Here is a 27784-nt window from a genome sequence, read left to right as displayed (position 1 = left end):
GGAAATCCTTTTAGTAGCTCCAAAAAAATAATCAGTAACATATATATATAAAACAATACCCTGAAACTTCAGTCAGAAACATTGCTTAGAAAGCAAGTAATTCAACAGGCATTTGCAAAAGATCAATTTTTAATGTAATAAATAAACACAAAATTTTTGGTAAACATGTTAGCCCTAAAAAGACTCAAAAGCATGTGAAAACGATTGAAAAGTTGGAAGATTCTACTAAAACTGCTATCAGAAAAAAAAAGTTTATTCATTTATTTCAATAATGAGCTTTCTAACTCGAGCTAAATATTAAATGACGTGAATATTGATTCTGAAATTCTGAATTTTTCTAGAATTATATTACATTGTGTTTTAAAATCAGTAAATTTTCATTTCATGTCCAGAAAAAGTAATTCTTTATTGATTATATGCGAAGATGTTTTTTCATGGTGAAGGAAATATTTAAGAGAAATTAAGCGATTTATTGAAGAGGGTAAGACAGTATATTATCTAATTGAAATTTGGGTTAATGCAGAACATGTATGAGAAAAGATATTGGTGGATATGAAATAAAGAGCACAGTAGATGCTTTTATGAAATGTTTATCAACTGGGGTGAAAATCTCATTTTGAAAAGGAAAATCATTATTAGTAACACATGTAGGAAGTGAAAATGAGTTTTTGAATGGTGGTTTATGGATATTTGAATCCAGATCTTCCCAAGAGTATCACAATGAAATAAATGGTGATAATTTTATCCAGTAGTTTAAAAAAATTTCAAAATTTCCTATATGCTCAACACTTTTCTATATTCCTCAACCCTAAAATACTGTAAAATAAATAAACACAAATTGTTCACAGTACATCTAAATATTTTGGGTGACAGGCAGCAAATAAGTACATTAATTTAAAATGTGTATATGTATAGTAATCAATATTTGCTTTTTTATTTTATGATTTTAAACAAAAAATAAAAATTATTGTTACGGATAGAGGGATGTATAAAATTTGGATGAATACAAACATAGATCCAGAAATGGTTTGTTTTCAAATTACTGCTGCCAAAAGATTTCATACTGATTTTTGTTCCTTATTAAATTTTATGGATGCTAATTATAATAAAAAACTTAGTGTTTTTTTATGTTATTTGACCTGAAAATGACAAAAAATGACTAACAATGTTGTATCTAATACTTTTAAAGAAGTGTCACATAAAAATAAAATTCTATTCAAAAACATAATTTTTTAGGTTTAAAATAAAATAACTTTGTGAAATTTCCAATTAATAAATAAAACTTTGTAACAAAGTTCTGTAGAGAATTTAATTCTAAGAAAAATTATATTAATAACGTCAACGAAAAGCATATACTAGATTGTGAAATTTGAGTTCAGTTAAAAACAAAACAGGGCAAACAAAGCAAAACAAAGAGAAAAGTTAAAATGTAATATAGCTGTTACAGATTAAATGATAAGATATTTTCAATAGAGCTATTACCTAAATCAAGTAATTGACATCACTGACTAAATGGATTGAAATTTAATTTAAATTTGACTCATTCATCCAGCATGATATACTAGTAGCTGTTTAAATTGTGATTATTTTTGTTTAGAAGTAGGATTTATTTTATCATTAAGAAAGAATCTAATTTTTGATTGTTTTCATTTGAAATTTTAATTCAATTTGCAGTTTATAAAAAAATTAAAACTGTTTTAACAATGTCTTCCTTATTCACTATATTGAATATGCAGATATGGCTTATGTGTATTGATTTTGTAAATCTAAATCTCATAAATGCTAAATCTTCAGTTGTAGAATTCTGTTGTAGGTATCCCAGTACAGAAAGTATTTAGTAGGATTTTAACAATTTGTGTAAGAGTGGTATTCTTTTAGTACAAATTTTTCATTTTAGAATGAACTTGTAACGTGAAAGTAAGACTGAAAATATTCTTCAGATAGTTGAATGTAGTCCTACAACAAGTTTGTAAAGATATGTAGACAACTTTAACCTCCCAAAACCTCATACATGGTAAATACAGAGCAATTTTCATGTTCAGAAATTTCAACCCACAGATTATGCTGCATGACTGCAGTTTTGTGAATGGACTAGGAGGATGGTTTGAAGAGTCTGTGAAGAAATAAAAATCACTTAAACTTTTAAGATAAATCTCTTCTATTTCTCAACGTAGTCTCCTTTTAAGCTTATACATTTCATCCAGTGCTGCTTCAGTTCGTTGAGCCCTTCCAAATAATTGGCTTGTTCCAACTCTGAAACAGGTTTTTGTTCCTGCAATCACCTCCTAGTTTGAATAAAATTTCTTCCTGCCAGCAATTTTTTTCATGTTGTGGAACAAATAGTAGTACGAAGAAGCCAAATCTGGAGAATAGGGGCATGCAGAATGAATTTAAATCATAATTCTTATCAATTTTGTGGCCATGGCTGCAGAGAAATGAGCAGGTGCATTATCATGCTGGAAAAGTATTTTTTCTGTGAGCCTCACACACACAGTTTTATTTTTGGTCAAATGCGACTAATTACAATACCCACCTTGTGGATAGCTTTATCATGTTCAATTGCTGGTGCAAAATATTATGCACCCGTTCAATCAAGATGCCTACAGTACTAGCAATTTCACCCACCTTCACTCTACTATCATCCAAGTTCATATCTTGAATTTATCAATCCTTTTTGGAGTAATTAACTCAACAGGGTGTCCAGAATATTCTGCATTACTTGTGTTACTTATGCTCATATTACCACTTTGAAAGTTTTGAAACCATTTATAAACTCTTTTAATCAAAGGTGCAGCTTCAAAGGTAACTCATATTTATCAAGTTTTTCTTTCGACTACTCGTCATAAAGTAAATGTTTAATCAACATGCGAAAAAATTCTTTCATCCATTTTTTAGAAATCATTCAACTTTCTCACTTCAAAAAGAAAAAGTAACTGATCTGATCGAAACTTGGTGATGACTAACTAAAAAGATGCTACTAACTAAAAATCCCCTCCATAAACATTAGTGGTGCCAACTCTCGGATTATGTACAAACTTTTCAAACCACTCTCATAATATGAATCATATCACTGCATCACTTTCAATATTACTATCTACAGATGAAATTACTTCTACCTGACTTGGTAGAAGTCAGGTAGTGAGTCAACACTACCAAAGTCAACAACACCTGAGATTATCATTGATGGCCTGAAGAGAATCCACATACTACTGTGGACACAAATTTTTAGTAAAGATTTTCAGTGAATGTGTAGTATGATATGATCAATTAATTACCCCTTTTACATTTTAGCTTTGTGTTACAGGGCAGAGTTATCTAGAAATTTTATAGAATGAATTTTTTTCTTTACTGAAAAATGCCCAACTCTCAAAATGAGTGGATATACAATATATTTTCAACATGGATGTAGCACCTCCATATTAGACTCAAATTGTAATAACTTTTTAAATGAGCATTTTAGTGGAAAATGGATTGATTGTAGAGGACTTGTTAACTGGCCACAAAGGTCTCGACTTCATTGCATTAGATCATTGCTCACAAAATCTAATAAAAAATGAAGTTTCTAAATTCATGTAGTTCATATGCAAGATGAACTGATCACTGAAATTTTAAATATGAACAATATGAGCCATACAAGATCGTTGGATTGATCTTAATGATTGAATTTTTTAATGTTCATTAAAAGGTAATGAAGTTTTGTTTAGTTTGTTTTATTTTTAACAGTATCCTCAAAGTAAATTAATTAATTCTATTAGCTTAATTGTTAATAATTTTGATTTTTTGTTTGATTATTATTTAGAATCATCAAGATTTCTGCTATATTTTACTTTGAATTAAAGTCAAATTTCTCAAACTATTATTTGTTTTTTGTTGATTTTATTTACATCAGTTTCTCAAAATTACCTCTGTAGAATTTATTACAAAGTTTTTTTGTTTAATGGTAAACCTAAAAAATTGTGTTTTTGACAAGAATTTTTTGTGTTTTAAGTGATATTTCTTCAGAAATATTACTGATACTGTTCTTGAAACCATTTTTTTTTTTTTATTTTCAGATAAGGTAACATAAAAAAATTTAATTTCTTACCATAATTAATTAGTGTCCAAAAATTTTAGTACTGTACTTCAATCATGTTACGGTAGTTAGATTTCAAGGAAATTTGTTTACCTGTAACTAAAGATTTGTTATTCTATTCCCTTTTTATAAGCGTTTAAAAACAAAACTACAAAAGTAATGTAAATCCCAAATATAAAAAAATGATTAAAATATCAAAATTATTTTAAAAATAGAAGCAAAATATGCATAATTTAAAAAATAAAACAGTGCTTAAAGAAAGAAAATAATGTTAAACTAGTAGGTTTATACTTGCAGGTTTCATATGTGCAATTTGTTACTATTTCCTTAATTATTTCTTTTCAGGCAGACATTTGTCACGCTTATCACCTTCTTATTGCCCGTGGAGTACCATCATCTAACATAATTGTAATGATAAAAGATGATATTGCCTTCAATAATGAGTCAGTAAATATTATTGATAATAAGTTATTACTTCTTATTTACATCATTACTATTGTGTATTTTTATTTAATTTTGAAAAAATACATGGTTTTTTTATAAGATTTCTATGATTTTAACATATAATGTTGCTTTTAATGTCAGTAAACTACTGTTTTAAAAATGAAAACAAATTATTTTAAATAAAATGAACTTAAAAAATAAACAAATAATAATAATAAGACTAATTTATAAAAAGTTGTACAAAAAAATTAACAATTCTTTTTTTTAACTATTGTTTGTGATAATTGAAGTTTGAGCTAAATTAAACTATCAGAAACTTGTTAACCATTAGTTTAGCATTGTCTTTAATATTGAAATTTAAAAAGTGTATTATTTACTCAGTGCATTTTTAAACAAGTTTTATTACTTATTTTATTTTTATTTAAAAATTTTTTTAGTATTTTCATTTTTTTGTAGGGTAGGCCTACAAAAAACCACTCTGTTAGCTAATGCTCTGTAAAGTTTGGAAGTATATATTATTTTTGTCGTTGGTGAAGGGACACATTATATGAATTATGAAGGGATAAAATTTTTTAGATTGGTTTTTGCATAAAATAACTTTATTAAATGGGTAATAAACATATAAAAGTTTTAAACCAAACTTATAGAGAAATTTATTCTGAGTAAGGTGGTATCTGACGTAAAATATTTGAAAAAATTAGATCCCAAACTATTTATAGTAGTCTTCAAGAAATATGGGGGAAAAAAACAAAAGTTGGGTGTTGAAAAACACACTATTTTACGTTTGGCATAAAATAACTTTGTTAAATGATAATAAACACATAAAAGTTATAAACAGAACTTGTAAAGAATTTAATTTTGAGTAAAGTGATATGAGTGAAGTCCACAGTTATTAAATACAAACGTGAAGTTTTTCAAGTTTATTAAAAACAAAACATCAAAATGTGGCAGATTTTAACTATATACTAAACGAAACAAAATTTTTAATATTACATGAGAAAAAAATAAATATCTAAGAAAAATAATCCAATACTAACCAATAATGATGAAAAAAAGTATTTTAATCTGTTCTGCACACCACAAAATTCTTTAAAAAGTACAAATTACTTGTAAATTGTACAAATTCTTTTGTACAATTCTGCTTAATAGTCACTCTCCCAACCTTAATCTAAAAAACTACAAAATGGGTGACTTTTGCATATATGTAAATCTTTTATAAAAATTTTTGCATACCTAGGGATAAAGTAATTTTTGAGAGAGCAGGTTTTTTCAGGGTTAATGCTGTTATAACACACCAAAAAATATATAATATTTACTAATGTGTTTTATAGATGAATTGAAAATTATTATATGTAAAAATTTATTTCATTACGTAATGAAACTTTTTTTTTTTAATAAAAAAATAAGACAAACTTAAACAGAAAGATAAGTAACTATATTTTTATTGAAAAAACGTATTTTTTTATCATGTATAGATGAATAAATAAATAACTTGTTTATTAATTTTTTTTTCTTTTACAATTATACAATAATGTTCAGCATAAAGACTTGGCAACTTTGCTGTTTGTTCATCATAACATTGCTAGGTTAAAGACTACAGTTGATATTTTGCAAATTAATAAACCAAAAATAATTTTTGTTTTGCTCTTTTATTCTATATCTTTTAAACATTATGAGTAAATACATAGTAAGTGGTACATAGTGAGTAAGTACAGCTGCCACAATGAATCTTGAAGCTTCGACTGCAACGGCTAATACAGTGTGTTATCCAAACTGAAAGCAAATTGCTTTCTTGTAAATACAAGTTATTATTTTATGTTATTGGATGGGGATTACTTTTAAATAAATACTAATTATTCACTTAAGGATGAGATTGAAAATATTCTCCTTTTATTGAAAGTTTGTTAAGGAATTTAAAAATATTGCCTTACATTGGTATGTCAACATAAAAACTTTGATGTGAAGAATAATAATAGAAAAATCAGTTTGTAATTCAAATCGTCTTAAAAGAAAGGAAAAATCAAATTAAGATTTTTTTTTTTGTAAACAGAAAATTTGTATGTCCTCAGTTCCAATTTAATTTCAAATCCTATCTTAGTTATCCAGTTCTGTAAAAGAACTTTCAACCTTCACTGATTTTGAATAGCAGATAAGTCATATGGGTTTTTTTATCATCCAGGGACCTTGACTAGTGTACTCAGATAATTTCATAATTCTTTGATCAGTGAACGACTTTCATGATGTCTTTAAATTCCCTCATTTGCATTTTATTTCTCAGGTAGACAAAAATTTATAAATTGTGTGAATATAGCATTACTGTTTATGATTACAGTGTTTCTGTTTACCTTAGTGTAAAATTTTAAGTCTTTTGTTAGATGATAAATTCTTAGTTGACAGTCAGGTTGATTTTAACCAAAATACAATCAAACCATACCATTTCAGTTTGAAATGTTTAATAAAATGATAAGTTTGTCATCATTACTAAATGCTAATTAGGACTATGTACCAATTTAAATTATACATTGGAATAATTATACCTTGGAATCCTTCAAAAGTCAAAACTATTTTTAAGGATACAAGTAAACGTTGTTAGCTCAAACTTTACGCTTGGTAGCAAACAGTGTATGATTCATTGTTTTGTAGTAAAAAAAAGAAGCCATAAACCTTTTCAGATCACTTAACAAAACTGTTTTTACATACTACAGCACAATTCTTTTTCTTACAAAAAAAGGCCTTATTATGAGTGTCATTCATTCAATAATTAAACAAATAGCTGTATAGCAAAAATGCATTTCTTAAATAAATACAATTTTTTTGCCTACTTTTCAATGTAATCCCCACCAACATCTGCACTTGTCCCATATTTTTACTAGTCTTTTTATTCCCTCAGCAAAGAACTCTTGATCTCAAAGCCAGTTTTGAACTTTTTTCTTTACCTCTTTGTTGTCGATGAACTTGATGCCATTCAAAGCTTCTTTCATCGGATCAAACAGATAAAAATCTGAAGGAGCAAGGTCAGGGCTGTAAGGAGGATGAGGTAGGAACTCCCAACCCAGTTTGCCAATAGTTTCCAGCGTCAGTTGTGGGTCAAGTGTTGTCATGAAGAAGAACGCTTTTCCTCTGCCTTCCCGGCTTGATTTTGTTCTCATTCATGGCTGAGTAGTATAGGCTCTTGATAGTGCATTGCTCCTCCAAATAATCACAGGACCATGGACACTCCAAAAGATGGTTAACATGACCTTACCAGCCGATGGTTGCGTTTTGAATTTCTTATGGACAGGCAGTTCAGGGTGTTTCTCCTGCATGCTTTGAAGTTTGGACTCCAGCTCAAAGTGATGTATCCAAGTTTCATCACAAGTTAAAATCCTGTCCAAAAATGCACCTTTGTTATTGAAATGATTTTTGAGTTTGTTCCAAATTCTAAATTTCTCAGCTTTGTGATGAACGGTAAGCTCTCTGGGAACCCACCTTGCACAAGTCTTATGTTAGTTAAGTTTGTTTTGATGGAATGAGGTATGCCAACACTTACTTGACATTTTTCAGCAATTTGTTCTACTGTAAGTCGTTGGTCTTTTTGGATAAGTGAATCAATACAAGAATCTAACACTGAGGTTGACACTTATACCAGACATCCAGAACGGTGCTCTTTTGCGGCCACTTTTAAACTTTTCCACCCATACGTAAAAACTTGCACGGTTTATGCAACTACTTCTGTATTGTTTGTTCATCCAAGAGAATATTTTGAACGGTTTTACACTTTCTGAAAGTAAAAATCGGATCACAGAATGCTGTTCTTCAAAAGTACTTTCTTTGAGCAGACACCGTCATAACTAAAACTTTAGAGGTTATGTTTACATAAATATTAATTGAACACCTGACCAACACTCTTCACAAGGTTGCCAACTAATACAAAGTTTCAATTGCTTGCATTAACCGTTTTCTTCACTAAAAATATTTTTCTGTTTAATTATTGAATAACCCTTATTTATATATATATATATGCCCTTTTTTATTGCCATTTTTAATAAATTACTGACTTATTAAAAATATCTTCTCAACGATTTACTTAAAATAAATATGAAAGATTTGCATTTGCAAAATCAGTATTACACTGTTCATAACTTTTTAAATTATAAAAATTAACCATCTTTGATTAATGTTTACAAATAATATGTGTTCAAACAATTACCATTATTTTTAATCTGTGGATTAGCACACTTTCCTATTTCTCATGTGATATGTATAATTCAATGGGTGTATACATCTGAGAATGAAGTGCACAATTTACTCTTAAAAAAATAATTACATTTCCCTATTTGTTGCTTGGCGTTCCAAGCAACGATAGTAACTACTGGTAGTTACTACCACGCCCATATTAAGATGTAACTACTGGATAGTTACATCTTATAGATTAGCTGTAAGTAGCGGTTGAAATATTCTTATACTTTTGTCATTTCATTATCAGTTCCATTAGGTTATATGAGTTAGGTTGTGTTTTCCAAGGGTGGGTGTATATTAATTATAGATGCGTATTTCAGTTAAATTTTTCAACATTTGAAAAAAATGAGTTTCATGTTGGAACTTACCCAGTGTGCATTTCCCATTAAAATAAAAAAAATATCATGCTTGATGTACTTTATGGGACTGGGAATACACAATTGAATCAAAGAACCCTGGCCAATCATCAGTGCATGAAACTCTTGAGGACATGGAAGAATGTTAACTCACTCATCCTGGAAATCTCTTTGAAAGTTAGTTTTCCTTTGTTTTCAACTTTAGTAGTATTAAAGTTAAATAAGCTTTAGTACATTGAAATAACAATATTTTTTGCATCAGATATGTACAAAAGGTCTTCAACTATCATATTTTGCAAAAAACACAATCATGATCATGACGATTCAGCATGTTATCCCAAAACTAGCTCAACTACCACGTTTAATAGCAGCAAACATGACAAAACAACTAATTGACAAAACTAATAAAACACATCATGAAATGTTATGGTTCTATCTTGTTTATGCTATTTATTTACATTTCATTTACACTATCTATTGGTTTATTGATTGAAAATTGAACAAGTAATGGTTATATGTTTGGAAATTTTTGTACCTGTATTGTTATCACATAGCAATAAATGTAACACTCTGAGCTATGTTTTAATAATGAAGAAAGTTAAATTTTTGTATTTGAGGCCTTATCATCCATTAAATAATTCTAAACAGCTACAGAAACGACTGCTGGATTTACTTAGGTCTTCTCTTTCAGAGTCCTAGCTTTTGTGTTCTTCTGCACTTACTATTGTTGGGATATCCTTCTCATCCAATTTTAAAGCCCTTGGCCATTTATCCTGGGCACTGCTTATTTAATAGAAGCTCTCATTATGAAAGAGCACTAATCATAAGGTATGGGATTTGGACAGAATTACTGACACCCTGCAGTGTAATCCCTTACCACATCCTGATAATATTGCTGCCTTAGTTCAGAACTGCTTATTTGTCAAGCATTATTCATAGACAATGAATAACAAATAACAAATGAATCCCTTCATTTTGGGATTTTTATCTAATTATTACAACAAACCCAGTAGACAAGGCTCAACTTACAATTTGTTATGTGGAATTAAAGTTTCATTTTTAATTATTTAAAGACATTAAGTTTTACAATGAATAATTAAAATATAAAACCTACTTACCAACAATCTTTAAATCCATCCTAGCACTTTTGGAAACAAATTTTTTTTTTTATTAACTAAAACTTTGTCATCATGAGTAGAATTTTTATGTAAAGTGTGTAAAACATATAAGGGTGGTCGTCATGTGTTGAAATTACATAGACTTAACATCCTGTCATAATGAGTGTCTCCACCGTAATGACAGGACGTTAAGTCAACGTAATTTTAACACGTGACAACCACCTTTATATATTTTACATACTTTACATAACAATCCTACTCATTATAACAAAGTTTTAGTTAATAAATAAAAAAATAAAAAATTTAAGTTCCTGAAGATGGAATTTGTTTTCGAAAGCACTAGGACGCATTAAAAGATTGTTGGTAAGTGGGCTTTATATTTTAATTATTTATTGTGTAATCATACCAACAGGCCATGCTTGATAAAATTATTATAAATCTAAGTTTTATGTTATTTAAGTATCGGTTTACTTTTATATTATGTAACTATAGTATTTTAATGTGTTAATTTACACAAAATAATAAACTATTGTGTTCCTTTGAAAATCTAATATATATATATATATATAAAAAGAATGTAATGTACTTTACAAAGTTAAGACAGCCAACAAACTATACATTATTTGTTCTATTTTGTTAAGTAGATGTTATGGAATTCCATTTTTACATTAAATAAATATTGGTGTTTGTCAATTTAAAAATTATAAGAAAATTATTATAATTATAATTAGACCTTCTAAAATAATATTTATTAATTTTTAAAAATAACTTTTTTTTGTTATAACTTTATATAGTGTAATTGAAATAACTTTAAATAATGTAACCCATGAATAAAAAAAAGAAATATTATTATTGATTTTCTTTCATTTTTTTTTTTTGTAACAGAAATCCTGAACCAGGCCTCATTTTTAATAAACCAGATGGACCTAATGTCTATGAAGGAGTAAAAATTGATTACAGGGGTTATGTAAGTAGATTTTATACACTACATATCTTAAATCTTTTTATTTATACAGGAAGTGGTATTGATAAAAAAAAATTATATGTTAAAATAAAATGCAAAATAAGTTATTGAAATTACTAAATTTTGTAAATTAGTTGTCCGAGCTCATAAAAAAAAGAAGTTTTGTAAAAGAAACTGTGACTGATAATAGCATATGGTAATGGATTTAAAAATATGGACATTTTAGAAGAAAACCTTTATTATTGCAGAACAAAAAGACAGAGGTTGAATAATAAATGTATGCATAAAATGAATTCCAGGCTGCTGATGAACAGTTTATGAAGATAGTAGATATTCCTCACGTGCAAGTGTCTTTTTGATAACTGCAACAGCAGTGTATTTGTAACCTAAATAATTTTTATTAGAAGTTGCGCATTACTTGTTAGTTGAAAAAGTTTTTTGTTAGAAAGTAACATTAAACATAATTTCAATTCTCTAAATTCTAAAAAAAATGTAGTCTCAAAGTAGTTTTCCCACAAAAGTAATCTGAACTTAAATTCACTACACAGGAAGAGCTGTGCTAAATGACTGTTAAAATCCATTTATTGTAACAGAAAGCTATAATAAAAAAATGCCAAATTTAAAAAAGTCTAAAATTAATTATTTACATTCAAGACATAGAGTTTGATTGTTGAACAGTGATTATCATTTGAATTAGAAAAGTTAAGTAAAAAATTAATAAATAAATAGTAATAAAAATAATAAGCCATAAAATCAAAAAGAAGTGTAAATTTCTCTTTTGGACTGAATGACTGGTCCAAGTGGGGAGATAAAATGATTTAAATAGTTCAGACTGTCATTTTTAAATTTTGATTTTTGACTGGGACTGCCTCACAAAGTAGTGTAAGTAAACTTTTTAATTTGGGTTTATTGTTTTTGGAGGTAATTTTGAGTATTTTCTAATTATGAATCTAACTAAATTTAAATTTTTTAAATCTACGGGATTCATGTTTTCTCCAGAAGAAACGAAGGGCATTTGCTTTTCTCAGTTAAGGGGACATGCGGTCAGCATGTCCCCTTAACTGTATGACCCTTAACTGTATTTATATGGTGAACCAGTTGAGGCATGCATATGGGTTAGATTTCTAGGAATGTGGTTAGACCAACGACTAATGTGGATTCCCTATTTGAAGGAGGTGAAGATAAATGCCTAAAGATGTTAGACGTGCTGAGTATTCTATCTAATACCTATTGGGGAGCTGATTGTATATGTCTGTTGCACTTCTACTGAGCTGTAGTCCATTCCCAATTAGACTACGGTTGTGTGGCTTATTCATTGCACTATGAATAAGCCACTTACAGTAAAAATGCTCAGAGCTGTCCATCATTCATTCATCTGTCTTGCCACGGGTGCTTTTCACTCTAAGCCCATGGTAAGTCTGCTGCTAGACAGTGCTGAGCCATCTCTTTGTGACAGACTGAAGCAAATGGTATGCTCCTATGTGGCTCGAATTAAAGCACAACCAACTCACCCAACCTTTGATATGGTATTTTCAAACTGCATACTAATTGATACAGGAACAGTCGAGATCTACTGCTCTGCTAGACATCAGAGCTCAATGCTTTTTCTCAGCTCTAAATACTATTACCTCCAGTCCTTACTGTTGCTCCATGTTATTACCCTCCTGGGCAGCTTTCTCTCGTTAATTACTGCTCTGATCTTTGTCAGTACAATAAAAAGAATACAGAATCTGGTTATCTTGGAAAATGAATTTTATGGACAGCTCTCGAAACGTTAATTTTGTTGATTGCAGTTTTGTGGTTGGCAATGTTCTGTTGCCAAACATGTATGTTCTATACATGTTTGGCCTTCCCAGCATCACCAGTATTTTCATTGCAGAACTGTATGCCATTAATAAGGTTTTACATTTGGTTAGCCCAAAATTTCATCATGTTCTTGTTTGCTCAGATTTCATGAGTGCCTTACAGGCAATTAGTGATGTATACTCCAGACATCCTGTTGTTTGCGAGATTCAATGTGTAATTTTGCGAATCACTAGACGTAATACAACAGTCAGCTTCTGTTGATCCTCAGCCATACAGTAATTTCAGGCAATGAGTGCGCAGATAGTGCGGCAAAAGGGGCCTGTTTTCAGCCTCCTTTTACCAGTTTCATTGCTTCTTGTCTGATCTTGTCTGTTTCCTGAAGAGGATAGTTCATGATGAGTGGCAAAGTGAGTGGGATGCTACCATGAACAATAAATTTTCATCCAATTAAGAACACTGTTTCACCATGGAGCTCCTCAAGCAAAAATAACTGTCGGGAGGAGGTTATTATCATGATTTGTGAATCGGGCTAGTAGGCTCATTCATGGATATCTGATGACTCAAACAGATACACCAGTTTATGCTTGCTGTGAATGATATAACTAACAGTGGACCACATTCTTGTGGATTGTATCTGTTATGTGGCATTGCGTCACAGATTTAAACTTGGGGCTAACATGCAAATTATTCTAGGAGATAATGAAACAAAGTTATTTTTTGTTTTAAATTCCTTAGAGCTATCCGTTTATATTCAAATATTTGAATTACTGTGTTTCAGCTATTTATTTCATTTGGCGTAAAGCAGATAATAGTTTTATCTTAATCAAAAAAAAATAAATAGCATGATATATCTTTATGTTTTTATTTTAATCTTAGCGTACACTAAAGGATTTTTCATTTTAGACTTAGCATATGCTACAGTTTTTTCAATTTAAGATGTATTTTAATTGTTTAAAAGATGTTTTTTAATTAATTTTTAACATTTAGTTTTTTAAAATGCATACATCGTGTTCAGGCAATGATAATGCCAAAGCGTTTTTCACCCAGAAAAAAAAATTAACTTGTTAAAAGACTTTTTTTTTCTTTTTTGTAATGGTTGATTAAATTTTGAGTAACTCAAATTTTATATTTAATTTTTTTTAATATATTTTAAAGTCTGATTTGTTTATGTATTTATTTGGAGTAATGGTATTTTAATGGAGTAATTTATAATGTTATCTATAATTTTTTCGTATATCATTATAATTGATAAAAGCATAAGTGGTTTTTTGCACTTTTCTGCCTCCTACTATTATATAAGTTTAATAGATAAAATAAAAATAAAATAAAATATTTACCTACTTTGCGCTTATTTTTTTCAAAAGCTTATTTATAGCTAAAATAAATCAATATTTTTTCTATTCAGTATATTGACTTTTGATTTTATCCCTATTATTTCTTCTAATTGTTTTTCAGGTAATTTTTATAATTATTTACTTATTTATTTTTCATAAAAGCTTTCCCTTATTTGTGCTGCTGTTAACTGATTTATATAGCTTAAGCTATGATTTATATAGCTTTTCTTTTTTTGGCTATTTAGGTATTTTAAGCAGGCACTGGTTATTAGACCTTAGTGCATGTCCATGGCATTTGATTTCTATTTTTTTTGTTTTTGATTATAGTTTTTACTGCAATGTTAGAAAATATTTTTCATATAATATATAACTGAGCTGATTGACACAGTTCCTGTAATTATAGATCTATAATCTAAAAAATCTATAATTACAAAATAACATTTTTTAATAATCTTTTATTATAAATTATTTATTGTATTATAGATTATTAACTTTTCATAAGTTAGCTTGAATCTACCACTCTCCATTCATTATAAATAGATATTAAAGTAATTTTTATTATAAATTATTTATTATATTATAAATTATTAACTTTTCTTAAAGTAGTTTGAATCTGATCACTCTTCATTTCATTACTAATAAATAATAAAATAATTTTTAGTGGTACGCGTAAATTACGTTTATTTTTCCATCAAATTTCTGATTTAGGTTGCTTCTCATTTCCACAATTCTACAAATGACTATTTAAAAAAAAAAATAAAAATTTTTATTTAGTTTAGAGGGATGTAGTTTACTATAATGCTGGAAATCTATAAGAAAAATCTTATCATTTATTCTCATGACCAGACTCATTATACACAGTTTTTTTAATAATCTCTGAAAGCATAAAAATTCAGAAACCAATTATTGGATACAAATCACTCACAGATTTATAGCTTGAAATAAGGATTCTTCATAATTTATTACTGAGATCAATGTTTTTTGTTTAATCAATATCAGAATTGTTAAATTAATGCATAACGTAAAAATTAAAAATACCATATCTCACTTAATGAGAGATATCTTTTGGTCCTTACACCATCACAGTTAAAAATTAATTCCTAATTACAATTAAAAATAGAAATTAATAATAAATGTATTTTCAGTCCATATATGTTTTTTTATCTCTTTCATTCTTCAAATCTTTGCTGTTTGACCACAAAATATATCAAGATGGATATGTGCTAAATTAAAAAAACTATGGATTACTTAGCCTCAAAATACTCAATTTAATGTGTACATTCAACATCTTCCAACTATTTACCCTTTTAGATTTTTTCTTTGTTTCTACTTTATTAATATTGATTAAATATTCTGGTGAGTTTATAACCACAGAATGAAGAGATTTATAATTTATTTTTATAATCTTTTTATTATATTGAACAAAGAGAGATAACTGCACTTTCTAAGGTAAAGAGAGAATACCAAATGTAGGTAGTTTTATTACATCATATGATTTTTTTAATTACTGAATACAAATATCCTATCAAATCAAATGTGAATCTATGTCCACATCATTACTCAGTTATAATATTAATCATGTTTTAATCTCTATAAAGAATCAATTGCAAAAAATGACGTTTGTTGTTGAAATAAAAAAACTGTTCAGTATGTGATATACATAGATAATATTTCAATTGTATAAATTGATATGTATGATTAAATTTATATATATATATATATATATATATATATATATATATATATACACTTATACAAAGAAGTATACTCTTATACTAACAAGAATCAATATAATGGATTAGCATGATTTTTAGCACAAATTATAATGGCACTTGCTTTGGTTGTGTGTAAAACATGTAAAATGAATTCTTAGCAATTATAGCCAAGTTTTTAATTATTTATTGAGTTTGATTAATTTATTTAATATAATTATTTTTATTTTAATTATATTATACACTATTCAATATATTTTTTATATATTCAATATGTTGCATATAATAGGATAACATAATATAAAATTAATTGCTCACTTAGTAATGAAAAAGTGTACTGATCAAATTTATTATTAAACTAATGATCTACAGAACAAATTGCTTAATTTTGACGTATGAAAATTGAGAAGAAAATGGAAAATGTACATGGTCTTCTAAATTTCATGTGTCAGAAGCTATCAGAAAGAGGAGAAATTATTTGACGATTCATATTATAACTTCACAGAAATTAAATAATATTGTAAAATAAGACTCGATCTTGTTATATCTCTGTTTAACCAATTTCATCCAGCTCATCTTTCTTGTTTGAAATATGTGTAAGTCCATGTCCAAAGCCATAATTAAACAATGTATGTAATTTTCTTAAAAATTATATGTCAAAATTATCTCAAAGTATTCCAAAATAAGTATATTTAAAGTAATACTTGAAAAGAGTTTCTACATTAAAAATTTGTTGCCTTATAACATAAAAGATTTTGCTTTATGAAAAAGTATGCCGCCTACCTATGAAAATTATGAAATAGAATTTTCTATTAAATCTTTAATATCTTGAAAGAAATTAAATGATGGCATTTGTTTTGTTATAAATAAGGTAAATGACGACGTAGCTTTTGTTTTTTTGGTTGTCAAGGTACAATGTTAATGGTTTGCTCCTTGTAGCTACTTTGTGACTACAGAATTTTTTGTTGTTTTTGTAATTGAATGAAATTTAGTAAATTTTAATTCTTAAAATTAATTTTTGCAAAAGCATTTTTTGAACCACGATGTAAAAAAAATTATTTTCTCTAAGTTATTACTGTAATTAATCACTAACATATCTATCATTTGGAAAAATGGTAGATCTATAGAATGAACCTTTTTGTAATTTCTCCCAAAGTTATTGACATGACATATTTATGTCTATATTTACATATCTATATTTTTTGAATAGAAATAAACATTTTTTTAAAAAATTGAGAACTTACACTTTTGTTTAGCTTAATCTGCAATTTATTCAACTACTATTCTTAAAAACACTTTCTGTAAAGCAGTTTATTATGGTCCTTTCTTTCCCATATAAATATATTAGCCTAATTGATGGTTTTATCAGATAAAAATATATTTTAATTAATTATTTTATTTGATTATAACAGTCATATCCGCAGTGAATTCCAAAAGTTATTGGTTAAACATAACAGATTATTTTGCTTTATGGTTTTTGTTACAGATGTTTTTATTATAAAAAAAAATTATAAAAAGTTACAGTAGGATGCAAATTAATCTGAACACAAGTTTTATTTAACCGATGCTGCACAGATGAGGCTGCCTTGTGCGATATTCTAATAATTATTATATATGTAGTGATATATGTAAGTGCATCATCGCTTTGTAACTATTTTTAAATGTGCTGTGTTTTTGACAGTTGCTTATTGAAGTATTTTTAGTATACTTTTTCCATTTAACATTGTAGGTTTGATTATAGATAGGTTTATATTGTAGGTTATAGGTATAAATAGGTTATAGATAGGTTTGATTATTTATATAAGGAGTGATGTTTTTCCTTTTACAAAGTTTGTTGAAAGATAAACAAGTATATTTTTAAAAAGTTCATGTATTTTTTTATCACGGATTTCTATTAAAAAATTTATTTTGTCAATTTGAAATATATATAGCTATAAATAAATTTTTCATACCATGATTAATGATATCCCAAACAAAAGAATAAATATGAAATAATTTTTTTTTACGTGATTACATACTTAAAATAACTCTTGATGCTCAACTCTTAATACTTTATGTTGGAGTTATCAACAGCATAGAATTTATTGTGTATTAGTCTGTATACATCTTTTATCTTTTGCCTTCTAAATAATGATTTTTTTTTGTTTTTTGACAAGCCGTTAATTCTAAAAATATGTGCCATCTTAGAAAATATTGAACCATGTAAATTTCATCAAATTCAATTTCTTATAATGTAGCTAATATTCATCAGAATTTTATTTCTATTATAAAAAATTATTCATTGAAATGCTGTCTTATATGATGCATTTATAAATATTTTAAAATTAAATTATAGGGAAATGTATACATTCTAACTGTATAAAGTGTATATATAATACCAGATAAATATTAAAGATAAATATTCATCCCTAAAACTAGATTTGCTTTGGGTAAGAAAGTCAACTTGAGCAATCCAATTTTTTCTCACACTATTATAGAATTTTTATAAACAGGTTACACATTTCTTAGATGTTTGAATGAAAACTTCAGTAGAGACAAATGTTTCTTTCAAATTCATTATTATCTATAGAAAAAATGAGTGGGATTACTAGAATTGGGCGCACATCTGTAATTACTAGAGAAAGAATAAATAAATAAATGTTGCTCATCTGAATTTACTGACAACTTTTTAAAATCTTCAGCTTGGGGAATTTACCAAGTATCAAAAGCCAGAGATCTGAAGTCAGGACAATAGGTATGATTTTTTTCTGTGAAACATTTTTTCACTTCCTTGAATAGTTTCCTTCATTGTAAGATAATATTAAACAAATTTTGTTAGTTTACTAAAAAACTAATTGTTGGTTTGATGCAATTTAAATAAAAAATCGTCTTTCTGATTTCTGTAAATCTGTTGCTGAACATAAAAGGATGATCAGTGGAAAATATAATTTTTTTTCCATTTACATGAGTTTCCAAATTCATCAGCTTTTTTTGCACATTAGCATTACGAGTTGATTTTTTTAGCTGGCTAATATGCTCTCTATCCAGCTGTGTGTTGAACAGTCATCACATGTACATTAACTCTTAATTTAATTCCATTATTTGTAGTATATGGTCAGTTTTACTTTTCATCATCAATAATTGATCGTTTGATGTTTTCCTAATATGGTTATATTTGCTCCTTCTGTGAATCAAGTTTCTTTAATCATTTAAAAATAACTTCATGGTATCTAAGACAACACTACACACAAAAGCATTTTTTGTCATGTCATACCAATGTGGTCTGAAAGAGCTTTCAGATAATGAGTTTTGCCCCTTATCGTGTCTGCAAAAGTGTTATGCATGTTGAGTATAAAAAATGTGAAAATTTGATTTTGTAATAAAAATTTAAGTAATTTTTTTAAAAATTACTGTTTAATTTTATGCCAATTACTAGATAAACTAAAGTATATAATCTCACACATATAGAAATAGACGTGGTTAAACAATGTAGCCAAAACGAGTAAAAAACTTCCTGTGTTCAAATTAATTTGTGTGCTGCCGTACACGTAAATGTTACTCTAACATCAGATTGTCTATCATTTATCATCCTTTATATTTTCTGGGATTTAGAATTCAATTTTCTCATTATTTTTTAACTTTTAATCCTTTAATTGAATCTAGAATGGGCTACATTAAAAAATTACCATTATTTGTACTGTAAATTCTATCTTTACAAATTATCTATTGTCCTGGTATGTAATACTGTAATTAGTTTTAGTAATTGTAATATAATTTTTAAATATGCTCTTCAGATGTCAATATCATTTAAACTATTTTTTTATCAGGATGTGAACGCTAAGAACTTTTTAGATGTGTTATCTGGAAACAAGAATGAAATGACAAATATTGGAAGTGGAAGAGTCATTGAAAGGTAAATATTATTTTTTCTTTTTGTTTATAATTGCAGTAAAAATAAGAAGTTATGAAGAAGTGTTCTCATTCACTTTAGTACAGTTAATGGATTTGTTTTGGATTTACTTCAATCGATTATGATTTGACAAATTAGGATTTGGTATATATGTTGAAATTAAAAGATTAAGTAGGAGGGAACAGAAGGAATAGAGCGTCTGACTGATGACTCAAAAAATAAATAAACTAATTACTTACTGAAACTTACCACACCGACTTGCTGAGTGTTGTGGCCTTGTTATTGTTAATACTAAAAACAAAAATTACTGTACTCAAATATGAGGCCACAATCAACAAAATCCAATATTTATTTGATGAGAAATTAAGTGAAAAGGAAAAGTTGCAATTTTATATGAAAACTGATAAAGGTATGAGATGCAGTGAAAGTATTAGAATTGAGCCATCACTTTTTTGATAAAAACCATCACTTTTTTTATAAAAACCATCACTTTTTTTATAAAAACCATCACTTTTAGAAAAAACTATAAAATACATTGTTAGTGGGTGTATTCATTGTATATGTTTATTTTAAGTGTGTAATCATTGGATTCTTATAAACTAGAAATGCTATGAAGAACTTTAAATTGGAAACATTTTTTCAGTTCAATTAAAATTTTTTCAGCTCAATTTTTCAGTTCTTTAAAAATACTAGTAAAATTGATTCGTTACTTCCTTATGGGACATCTTATACAGGTATTCATTTAAAGCTTGCTACCATTGGGATCTTTTAATCTAGAAAAACTATAAAGAACTTTAAATGAAACTTTTAAGAATTTAATTTTCGTATAAATACTCTTAAGCATATTGAAATCTTTTCTGCTATTTTTCCAGTATGGCAGTCATTTTTTTTTTAAATGGAAACCCCTGATCTTATATCTTTTTCAGATATAAGAATTAAATTCTACAAGATTTTTTTTCTTGCACATTTTTCTCAAAACAACTATTCACTGCTATACCTTATTACTTCCAGTTATATCTATTCACAATTTGTATAACTTAAGTTGAACCAAAGTCCACAGTGCTGTGATTTTACTTTTTTGTTATTGTTTCAGTGGAGGTTTATTTTTGTTATATTTCATTATTTTGAAAAACTGTAATTTTTTTTGTCTTAACAGTTTTACAACACTTTAAATCAGTGACCCAAATTCTGTCTCATCTCATTGCTTTAGTAAATAAATTTTTAAAAACTCAACAAAATAGTTGTTTTATTTCTTTTTATGAAAATAAATTATTAATTTGATGAAATTAAATTATTTTTCATTAACTACTTTAAATAATTATTTAAGAAATCTTTTTTTATATTGTTGGTATCAAAATATACTCTTCATCTGTTGTAATCATATCCTCTAAAAGTTTTCCTGCTTAACCATTAAAATAAATTATTCACAGAAATTGCTCTTGACAGTACAGTCCATGCATTGAATTCTTTTATGCCACCTTACATGAATTATAATGTACATCTTGATTTAACATACTGTGAGTTATAATTTTTAAGGTAGCAATAGAAACTGGTTGATTTCTTTTGTAAGTGCTGTCTGCTTTATAAGATAAAGCACATTTTCATTTCTTCTTCTTCAGTTCTAGCTGAATAATTTTAACCTTTGTTTTATCTTCAACGTAGGGTGTTATTTGCACATTGACATAAGTTTCTGATCCGCAAATTTATTGTTTTGGGTAGGAAAATATCAATCACTGAGAAATGCTTAAAGGTGAGCTAAATGATGATGGAAAATCTTTGAATATGGTTTTTATAATGAATTCATAAGTCAACTCTCTTCAACACCCATCTCTATTGAAACTAAGGTATGGGCTATAGAATGATTTTCTCCTAATTTCCATACCTGTAGTACCTTCTCCTAGCAAATCCTTTTTCAGTTGTCAGTTTTATTTGAGTGTTTGTAACAGATGAATATTTTTTGTCACTATTCTTTCTTAAAAAGAAAACTGGTTATTAAAAAATTATAAAAAAATACTTATAAAAATGATTACATTAATAATTTTATTTCTGTAGTTCCTGCAAAGATACTGTGTTTGTGAACATTGTTAATCATGGTGCTCCAGGAATTCTTTTGTTCCCTAAAGGAGATCTTAGTGCAGAAGAATTAATTGGTACTTTAGAAGAAATGAGTAAAGAAAGTAAATTTGATAAGGTAAAATTGTAATATAAGGTAATAGTTTGATAAGGTAATATAGTAATAATTATGTTATTTGTATATTAAAACCAAGTACTAAAATGTATGTAATTATAATTTTTTTGGGGGGGGGGGGGAGTTAAAGGCTGAACTATTCGATAGGTGTATCACCAGTTGCTCTTTAACCATGAGATGCCAAAAAGAATTCTAAACAAGCTTCCAAAGGTAAAGACGTCATCATTCTCTGTCAAGCTTTACCAAGGAAGAAGACTCTCCATCAGTTACTGCTTTTTTATGTGTAGATGAAACTGCTGTGTCAAACAACTTAATTCCCATTGTTTTCAGGAATACATTCAATGGTTATCAAGTAGGAGGTGGTAGGAAGAATTGAAGAGAGGAACATCTTTGGTTTTTCCTGCATATGACTGCAAGATTTTCATTATAGAGTAGTGTAAATATGTAATAAATAATGTTCATAATTTTCTATTGAATTTTGAATTTAATGAAATTATGCAAGAATAATCAACTCCTTTGAGACTTGTCAATGTGGATAAATTAATTTCAAAAATTAAACTTGCATGTTGGTTATTGAAGTGTAACTTGAATAAGTATACTCAAGTCATCTGTTATGAAACAATCCAGAGAATTTTTCAAATGCTAAAAAATTAATCTCATTCAAAAAAAAAAGAAAGGAAATTACGCAACTTATAGTTCTCTGCTAAATGTGTATATATATATATATATATATAATATAGGTTATATTTGATCTGATTTGTTAATAATGATCATTACCGTTTCAAGATTTCTTCTTAAGTTTTTACTTCATTCTACAGAGGGATCTGAAAATGGATGAAAATATCATGGATAGGATAATGTGATAGTATGACATGGATAGAAAATCGATCTCTAAATATTCAATAAATTCATGAGTGAAATTTAAGTTTGCATTTATAATCTGTATCTTTATTATTGTAATTGTTATCCTTTATACTGAACCTTTTTATTGATTTATTGAAATCTTATTCTGTCAGTTCTTGACTTATATTCTACAACTCTCGAGTAGTAGGCATATCAAATGATTCAATATTTAGTTTTAAAAATAATAAATTCATTATTAATTGTGTATTACTTTAGAATAAATAATAGAACTGTACAGAATGATCCAAAGTAAAAAAAAAATAATAATAATAAAAAATGTATTTCTTGCTTTTATACCAACAGTTACAAAGTATAGATAACCGAAACCATGTGTTGTAGATCATCGAATAGAGAGGGATAATTGAATATGGTTAAAAATGGATAGTTCATCACTATTTTATTTTGTCTTCTATCTTATTAATCTAGTTATAGTACTATAAGGGTCATTCAAATATAGACTGAAATTTGTTTACATAGCTTTATTGATATTAGATAAAATTACAAATAAATTATCTTATTATTTTCTCCACTAGAGAGATAGCTTTCTGATCCCCTCATCCCCGACCGGGAGTCTTATTCTGTAAGACTTTGGGTGTTATTTGTTTATTACAACAAATATATCGTGTCTGAGTGACAATAACACCGAAGCATTTTTCACCCAGAACAAACAAACAAAAAAAAAAAGATTCCTTCATCAAAAAACAAGATGGCTGCCCCAGTAACCAATTATGTACATAATGCTTGACTGTGGCATCATCTTTGAATCTTTCCCTTCCTAAAGTTTCTTTCACCAAACTAAACATCTGGAAATCATATGGTGACAACTCTGGATTGTATGGTGAGTGTTCAAGAGCTGTCCAATGAATTTTAGCAAGTTTATTGCAAGTCTGAGCTGCTATATGTGGCCATGCATTATTGTGGAGAAGGAGGACATTGTGAATTGGTTGCTGGCGTCGATTGTTGCACTAAGCAGCCTTGACATTATCCAACAACTGGCATTAGTTTGCTGCATTTACTGCTCTTTCGTTATGCAGGAAATCAATCAACAGCGCACCTTTTGAGTCCAAAGCACTGTTGTCAGAACTTTTCTAATTGGCACACAATTTTTGGCCTTAATTGGTGCCCCCTCCCCACTCTTCCAATCACTACATACTTATTCTCTTGCTTTCTGGGGTGTAGTGGTGGACCCACATTTCATCACTGGCCATAATAAGATCCAAAAATGGCCTAACCTTTTTCCTCAAAGCAATTCAGAAGCTGCTGACAGATGTCTTTCTGGATATTTCTCTGTGCCTCAGTGAAAAGATGGGGAACCCATCTTCTCAACTCTTTGCTTTATTCAAGAATCTTTGACAACATTGTATGCACACTCCCAACACTTATGCCCACTTCTGATGCAATTTCAGCTTTGGTTATGCAGCAGTTAGTTACCTTCCACAAGGTCGTGAATACCCTCAATGTTGTCAACATTGATGCTGGTACATGGCTATTCATGACTTTTGTTCTCCACTGCATCATTGACACTTCAAAATATTTTGAAAAACTCAATCACTTGAGTTTTTGACAGGGTAGAATCTCAGAACCATACCTGGAGTCAAGTCAAAATTTCAGAGGGTTGTCACCTTTGTTGGTGAGAAATCAGATTATAATTTGTTTCGCAACAGATAATGGTACCTCTAGCTCAGACATTCTGCTAATGATGTGGGAACTGACCTATGGGCATGGTTGTCCAGTTGCTCCCCTCTACACATATCAGCTACCTATCTGCAGTGCCCCACATTTTCACTGCTTTTTTCTAGCTAATGCAGCAAAAGTTTGATTTATATTTGAATGACCTTCATAGTATGCATAACAAAAAACAAAATTTATTTTTTTAGACTTAAACTTCATTTGATAATTTATGTATGTATTTCATGGTTATAAGCCCCATCAATCATCATGTTAAAATTGTTGAGTTCATCATAAGTAAAAAAAAAAAACACAAAAACTATGTTTAACAAATAAATAGTAAAAAATGTTATTAAATCTATGCATTACTGTTCAAAAAGTGTATATATATAATATCTGTCATTAACTTTTCAAATACTAATCACAGCAAAATGAAATTTACCATATTTCCTACTATTAAACAATCTTATTTTTCAGTGTGTGACAATTACACCCAAGGTTTCATTGGACTTTTCTGCGAACTTGGAGTGTGGTAGTCTTATATCATGAAATAGCTCATTTGGAAGTATCCAAATTTGTTAATTTCACTTTTTTACATTCAACTGTTGAAAAGTTATTTAAGGGTTTCTATAATTTGTTAACACTGTCTATAAATGCTTTAGAAAGATTTGAAATTTATAACTGAAAGTTATACTTATATTCTAGTTTGAGAGTAGAATTTTATTTGTTACAGCAAGGTGGTCAACTCAATGATTACTTTATTGTTTTTTGTAGTGTTTATAGATTCATTGTTGAGGAATAGTTGTAGGTAATAAACAAACTGACAATGACTATAAGATCATGAGAAATACTATCTGTGATTCCTTTTCCCTATTATCAGTTCTGTTGGTGTAAATCTGAGATTTTTCTTTTCACCTATTTCATCATATAGTTTAGCAAACAGCCTATCTCTAATGGTTGACGTTAAATAAAAGTAACCATTTTAACAGCGTTACAAGAATTTGTTTGAAAATTTCTGGCTTATTTTTTGTGGCAAGAGCATGTCTGTGAAGGGGCAGCAGTGTGTCCATTCTGCCCTTAGTTTAAGACGATTATTTAATTTTTTTTCAGAAATCCATTGTTCTTTCCTGTTATCACCTTTGCACCATCACTACATACTACAATACATTTTGCCCAATACGTTAAAGTTTTTAGGAGCTTCATAAAAAACATCAAAAAGACATTGTCCTGTTCCATGACCAGTATTGATTTGCAAAACAATATATTCTCTTTGATTGATCTGCCCTTATTGCATTCATATTTCACAAATCATAAAAAATGAGAAATGTTTGCTACATCTGTTGATTCATGAAATTGAATGCTAAAAAATTCACTTAAACTGAATTATCTGGTTGCGAACATTGGCAGCCATGTCATCAATTCGCCTTGATACTATGTCGTTAGAAAATGGAATTTTTTTTAATTCTTTTTCTTTTTCCACATCTATTAAAACAATGACCATATCAACTGCAGCAGGAAATATGAGGTTTTCTGTGACTGTGTGGGGTCCGGACATCTTAGCTACAACTAATGCTACAAGATAAGATATTTCAAGAGGTAGTTTTATCAGTATAGCTTGATTTACAAATAGAAGGTTGTTGATTTATCAAAGTATGTAATTTTCTTTAGAGAAATTCCAAGAGTTTGCTTTTATGATCCAGATATCTAGTTTCCATGTGTCGAATTAATTTTGATAGCTTCATGCTTTCATCGGAGAGGACTTGAAAAAAAAAACAGTTATACAGTTTGACCACACACTGAAAAACCGAAACCTCAGTTACTAATATTTTAAATGAAACTACACTTTTAAAAACTTAAAAATAGGCACCAGATGCATGCTTCGCATTCGATACTAAACTGACGTTCTGCAACCCCTTATGTCTCTTTTATACTGCTGAGAGCAAGATGTATTCAAACGTATCATATGCACGTTTGAACATGATGCTTTCACAGCGAATATTATGCAAGCAGACCAAATTACAAGGATCATTGTACACATCAAGTTGGAATCTGTACATTGTTCGTGTTTATACTCCTCATACTTGCATGTTCATACCTGTTGCTATCAATGCAATTAAAGAGTTTTAACTGGGTTTCATTGGGTTGTGGTTGGGGGTTGCAAAGTATTCATTATATACATTTTCTACTTTTTGGGGGGTTGTGGAGCTAAAAAGGTTGAGAATCACTGGTCTAGATCAACTCAAAGACTGTTTATTAAGCAGAGGTTGCTCAGTAAAAAAGAAAAAATCTATTAAAAACATATTTTTTATAGTTATGCAATTGAAAGACCGTGCTATTAAAATAATGTATATATTCATTAAATTTGTATTTCAGTAATAATCATATGTTTTATACATTATTTGTTATATATTAATTATTCCATTAAAATATTACTATTTTATAATTTATGCCATCAATTAAAAATTCTCCAACATGCAGACTGTTTCAATAAAGATTCAAAAGTTCAGCAAGTCCAATTTCTGTTTAGAAGCTAAAATAACTGCTGGTTTTATTGTTTCATAAAGTCAGATATCATCACACAACAATCATAAATTGAAAGAGGACAGGCATGAAATCAGTTCTAAAACATTTAATCATAACAACTTGAAAGAAGTTTACTGTAACAAAATACTACCATCAGAGTGAGATGAATCAGCTAATTTATTCACTTGTGTTTTTGTTTTTTTTAGTTTACGATGAACTCATTTGAGTGACAAGAAATCTGGTAATGATGGATTATAACTGTAAAATGCATGGTTACAAAATCTAATGAAGATGGATCCAAAAAGATTAGATTCTATTTTTAATTGTTATTGTTAATAAATCAAATTTCTCTTACTGAACATATTGCAAGGTAAATAACATGCTCTTTCTTAACAGAATGGGTACATTAATGTACCCAAATGGCTGTTGGTTTATATTCTGTACTGACTAACAGTACAGTCTCAGGCCGACTCCTGTTTCCCATATTTGTACGTTGTGTTGATTAACCTTTCCACTAATGTGAAATAAATACTCAATGCCAAAAAGTTGATAGTGAAAGAAACAATCTTTTTCATCGACATGTTCCTGC

At 28.3% G+C, this 27784-nt stretch overlaps 1 protein-coding gene across 3 annotated transcripts in view; it reads left to right on the top strand.

Annotated features, from left to right (window-relative positions):
* Nucleotides 1-27784, top strand: part of LOC142325431 (legumain-like) — a 67862-nt gene that overhangs the window by 18292 nt on the left and 21786 nt on the right. For 2 of the 3 annotated variants that reach the window (XM_075367196.1, XM_075367195.1), the window contains exons 3-6: nucleotides 4418-4515; nucleotides 11094-11175; nucleotides 19831-19916; nucleotides 21966-22104. In XM_075367196.1, coding sequence (XP_075223311.1) covers nucleotides 4418-4515; nucleotides 11094-11175; nucleotides 19831-19916; nucleotides 21966-22104 — 405 coding nt within the window. The remainder of the gene's footprint in view (nucleotides 1-4417; nucleotides 4516-11093; nucleotides 11176-19830; nucleotides 19917-21965; nucleotides 22105-27784) is intronic. The other variant, XM_075367197.1, reaches the window with a different exon arrangement.

This window comes from Lycorma delicatula, chromosome 5 (genome assembly GCF_047948215.1).
Source record: "Lycorma delicatula isolate Av1 chromosome 5, ASM4794821v1, whole genome shotgun sequence".
Taxonomy (NCBI): Eukaryota; Metazoa; Arthropoda; class Insecta; order Hemiptera; family Fulgoridae; genus Lycorma; species Lycorma delicatula.
This window is presented reverse-complemented; position numbering and strand designations above follow the sequence as displayed.